The sequence below is a fragment of the Tachysurus vachellii genome, chromosome 9, assembly GCF_030014155.1.
Source record: "Tachysurus vachellii isolate PV-2020 chromosome 9, HZAU_Pvac_v1, whole genome shotgun sequence".
Lineage (NCBI taxonomy): Eukaryota > Metazoa > Chordata > Actinopteri > Siluriformes > Bagridae > Tachysurus > Tachysurus vachellii.
In genome coordinates, this window is record NC_083468.1 from 26,676,664 (window position 1) to 26,681,663 (window position 5,000).

Consider the following 5,000-nt stretch of genomic DNA (forward strand, 5'->3'; position numbering starts at 1 on the left):
TTTACAGTGAACAGGTCCTTACAGGTCTATGTGTGTTTTTATACTGGATTTAGTTGTAATCATATAAACAACTCAAATGTTGATGATGATGATGATGATGATGATGATGTTGTGTTGTCCAGGAGGTGACGGTGGTCTGGATGGTTTAGGAGGGCCCGGCTTGCTCCTGGGAAGTTCGGATAAAAAGAAACGCAAGCCGAATACACTGGTGAGTGTTTACGTCTGTATACACTGAAATTACACACTTGTGTTAAAGAGACATGGATCGGTTTCTGATGGAGGACAGACGCAGGCTGATAATACTGATGAGGACATTAATAAACTGACTGATCTACACTACATGGACTAATAGATTGGATTTACTCATTAGCTGGTCAGATATTTGGACAGATATAGACATGTAGATACTTGTTTGTTGTTGCTCTTCTGTATAACGCTTGACTCCTACACTGTCCCTATCAGGCACCGTTGTTTGCGCCCCTCTCTGAATATGCACCACCTCCGAACCCGAGCTCCGATCACCTGGTGGCTTCCAACCCGTTTGATGATAACTACAACTGTCCTCCTGCGTCTCTGAAGCCCCTGAACAGCACCAACCCCTACTTCGGCCCGGCTCACTACCCGGGGCTCGGTGGTTATGGGCCGCCCCGTGTGGTGTCGCACATCCAGAACAGAATGCCTGCTCCTTTTGGGTCTCAGTTTCAGATACGGAACCAGACACACCTGTTCGCCCAGAACCCGATGGGTCCGATGGGATTTAACCGAGCGCCTGGGTTCAGTTACGCGCATCCCGAGAACCAGGCCTTCGACAATCGAGCCGTGTTTAACAACAACGGTGGCATGCACCAGCACTTCAGACCGGGTCCTGGAGAGAACATCAACCAGCTTTCTTTTTCCAACATGAACCAGAACCACGGTCCAGATCCGATGTTCGGCCCCGAGGTGACAACAGGCGGGATTCGTCCTGCGGCTGTGATGAAATCCAGCCCAGATATGAGCCCTGGACTGAACTTCACCCAGCCTACGACACCCAAACAGGACCAGGGCGAGAGCGGAAACAAAAACACTACGCCTCTACGGAGACCGAGTCAGATCTCAGAAGAGGGCGGAGCTCAAGTGAGTCAGTTGGAGCTTAAAGGGAAAAACAGATCTAATGTAGAAGGACGTGTGGAGAAGATCAACGGTGTCCTTCACTCCAACATCGAGCTGCTAAAGAAGTCTCCTCATCCTGTCACGGAGAACAGCGCGGAGAGGAACCGGCGACTCGCCAACAGCAAAACCGGCTCGGCCAACAGCAAGAGAAGTCGCCTGAGCGGCTCCGCCCCCTCTGAGCCCGTGTACCCGTGCGGGATCTGTCTGGGTGAAGTGAACGATGATCAGGAGGCCATCTTGTGCGAAGCCTCATGTCAGAAGTGGTTCCATCGCGTGTGCACAGGAATGACGGAGACGGCCTACAACCTGCTGACGGCTGAGGCGGCTGCTGTGTGGGGCTGCGACTCCTGCATGGACGAGAAAGATGGAGCACAGCTGCTCAAAACGAGGGAGGCGTCCGGCTCAGCTACGGCAAACAGCGAGGGACAAACCTGAGTGGTGTGTGTGTGTGTGTGTGTGGGTGTGTGTGTGTGTGTCTGAGTGGCATGAATGCGAAAGTGTAACACATCACAAATCCATGCTTGATTTTATTAGATCTGTATCTCCACGCAGCTACAATTCATATTTATCACTGAAGGAACCTAAACACGGCCGGAACATAAAGCGAGAGAGACACGCAGTGTTGGTTTAAGCCCCGCCCCTTTATCTTACATGAGCCGCCATTTAAATATTTTAAATTGACGAGTGATCCCGAGGGATGAGATGAGATGATTTCAGTCTGGTGATTTTATTAAAATGTTTAAATTCTGTACAGTTACAGATTTTATCTCCACTGCTGTTAATTTATTTTTGTCAATATTACAATAACATTAGATTGAAGTTTAATGTGAGAGAGAGAGAGAGAGAGAGAGAGAGAGAGAGAGAGAGAGATAGAGAAAGAAACACAGAGAGAGAGAGAGAGAGAGAGAAAGAAACACAGAGAGAGAGAGAGAGAGAGAGAGAGAGAGAGAAAGAAACAGAGAGAGAGAGAGACAGAGAGAGTGAGAGACAGACAGAGGGAGAGAGAGTGACAGACAGAGAGAGAGACAGACAAACAGGGAGAGATAGAGAGTGAGACAGACATAGAGAAAGAGACAGACAGAGAGAGAGAGACAGAGAGAGAGAGAGAAAGAAACAGAGAGAGAGAGAGACAGAGAGAGTGAGAGACAGACAGAGGGAGAGAGAGTGACAGACAGAGAGAGAGACAGACAGACAGGGAGAGATAGAGAGTGAGACAGACATAGAGAAAGAGACAGACAGAGAGAGAGAGACAGAGAGAGAGAGAGAAAGAAACAGAGAGAGACAGAAAGAGAGAGAAACAGAGAGAGAGACAGAAAGAGAGAGTGAGACACAGACAGAGGGAGACAGACAGGGAGACAGACAGACAGAGTGAGAGAGAGAGAGACAGCGGGAGAGAGAGTGACAGACAGAGACAGACAGAGAGAGAGCGACAGACAGACAGGGAGAGATAGAGAGAGAGACAGACAGAGGGAGAGACAGAAAGAGAGAGTGAGACACAGACAGAGGGAGACAGACAGGGAGACAGACAGACAGAGTGAGAGAGAGAGAGACAGCGGGAGAGAGAGTGACAGACAGAGAGACAGACAGAGAGAGAGCGACAGACAGACAGGGAGAGATAGAGAGAGAGACAGACAGAGGGAGAGACAGAGAGAGAGAGTGAGACAGACATAGAGAAAGAGACAGACAGAGAGAGAGAGACAGAGAGAGAGAGAGAAAGAAACAGAGAGAGACAGAAAGAGAGAGAAACAGAGAGAGAGACAGAAAGAGAGAGTGAGACACAGACAGAGGGAGACAGACAGGGAGACAGACAGACAGAGTGAGAGAGAGAGAGACAGCGGGAGAGAGAGTGACAGACAGAGAGACAGACAGAGAGAGAGCGACAGACAGACAGGGAGAGATAGAGAGAGAGACAGACAGAGGGAGAGACAGAAAGAGAGAGTGAGACACAGACAGAGGGAGACAGACAGGGAGACAGACAGACAGAGTGAGAGAGAGAGAGACAGCGGGAGAGAGAGTGACAGACAGAGAGACAGACAGAGAGAGAGCGACAGACAGACAGGGAGAGATAGAGAGAGAGACAGACAGAGGGAGAGACAGAGAGAGAGAGTGAGACAGACATAGAGAAAGAGACAGACAGAGAGAGAGAGACAGAGAGAGAGAGAGAAAGAAACAGAGAGAGACAGAAAGAGAGAGAAACAGAGAGAGAGACAGAAAGAGAGAGTGAGACACAGACAGAGGGAGACAGACAGGGAGACAGACAGACAGAGTGAGAGAGAGAGAGACAGCGGGAGAGAGAGTGACAGACAGAGAGACAGACAGAGAGAGAGCGACAGACAGACAGGGAGAGATAGAGAGAGAGACAGACAGAGGGAGAGACAGAGAGAGAGAGAGAGAGAGAGACAGACAGAGAGACAGACAGAGAGAGAGAGACAGAGAGACACAGAGTGACAGACAGAGAGACAGACAGAGAGAGAGCGACAGACAGACAGGGAGAGATAGAGAGAGAGACAGACAGAGGGAGAGACAGACAGAGGGAGAGACAGAGAGAGAGAGTGAGAGAGAGACAGACAGAGAGAGTGAGACACAGACAGAGAGAGACAGACAGAGAGAGAGAGAGACAGAGGGAGAGAGAGTGACAGACAGAGAGACAGACAGACAGAGAGAGCGACAGACAGACAGAGGGAGAGACAGAGAGAGAGAGAGACAGACAGAGGGAGAGACAGAGAGAGAGAGACAGAGAGACAGAAAACAAAAACTCAGTTACAATCACACTGTGATTTGTAACACGAGCCTCGTTGCGTCATTTCCGTACAATTTTCCGTACACCGAAGCCGTGTAAATGAATACGGACGCCGTGTGGAGACTGACTGTACATCCATGTCTTCTGAGGTCAGATGTCTTCCTGTGGCACAACCGCTCGTTATCTCCATCATCTGTTGTAGGAACTCATTCTACCGTCTATTTGTTCTCAGCTTTTCTTCCTTATTTGGTTCTGGCCGATCGTTTGTTCTCATACTTTAATGTAATTATCAAGATAGAGAGAGAATAATAATAATAATAATAATAATAATAATAATATTGTACAGTTATTATTCTATAGCGTGTGCACTAAAATGCTTCTACATCATTATTGATGATCATTAAATGGCATTTTACTGGATTATTCTGTCTTATATGAGAGTCTGTTACTTGAATGTAGAAATAATTGTACAGAATATATCCAGAATTTATGGATTTTTATTGTTTTATTATTATTATTATTATTATTATTATTATTATACGTTTTGCTCTTGACCACATGTATTAGATGCTGCAGATGATCATCAGAACTCGTCTGCTTCCGTGACGATCTGTTTCATATTCACTGCTTATGAAATGCAAAAGTTTGTACACCCTCGAACACGACACCAGGAAGCTCTTGGGAGCGTTTGGTTTCAGAGACGATTCTAAACCGTGGAGCTGTTAAACACCTTACTGATTTATTGCTCTTTTAATGTTGTCATAAGTCCAGACAATTCCAGTCAGAAATCTGTGGCATGATTTACAAACTTTATAAATATAGGACGGTGATCGGATCCGAACGTCGATGTGACGACCGTGGATTTTGAGACATGATCGTTTTAACTTGCGTCATAATTACGTGGTATCGAGTGAGAATTTTCAGAGATTTCTGACAGAATGCTGATCGAAGTCGTAACACAAGAAATTCACAAATTTGACAACTTTGAAAAATGTCAGCATTTTTTTTTAAACAAAGTTAATTGAGAGAATCTATTTTTACTGTTTCTGCTGTAAATAAAGAAAAATGTGATGATGATGATGATGATGATGATGATGATGATGATGAT

At 46.6% G+C, this 5,000-nt stretch overlaps 1 protein-coding gene across 1 annotated transcript in view; it reads left to right on the forward strand.

The window, feature by feature from the left end:
• pygo1 (pygopus family PHD finger 1) overlaps positions 1 to 1,911 on the forward strand; it is a 2,588-nt gene extending 677 nt beyond the window's left edge. Inside the window, exons 2-3 of the mRNA XM_060878391.1 lie at positions 123 to 208; positions 463 to 1,911. Coding sequence (XP_060734374.1) covers positions 123 to 208; positions 463 to 1,587 — 1,211 coding nt within the window. The 3' untranslated portion in view covers positions 1,588 to 1,911. The remainder of the gene's footprint in view (positions 1 to 122; positions 209 to 462) is intronic.
• Positions 1,912 to 5,000: the final 3,089 nt, after the last annotated feature.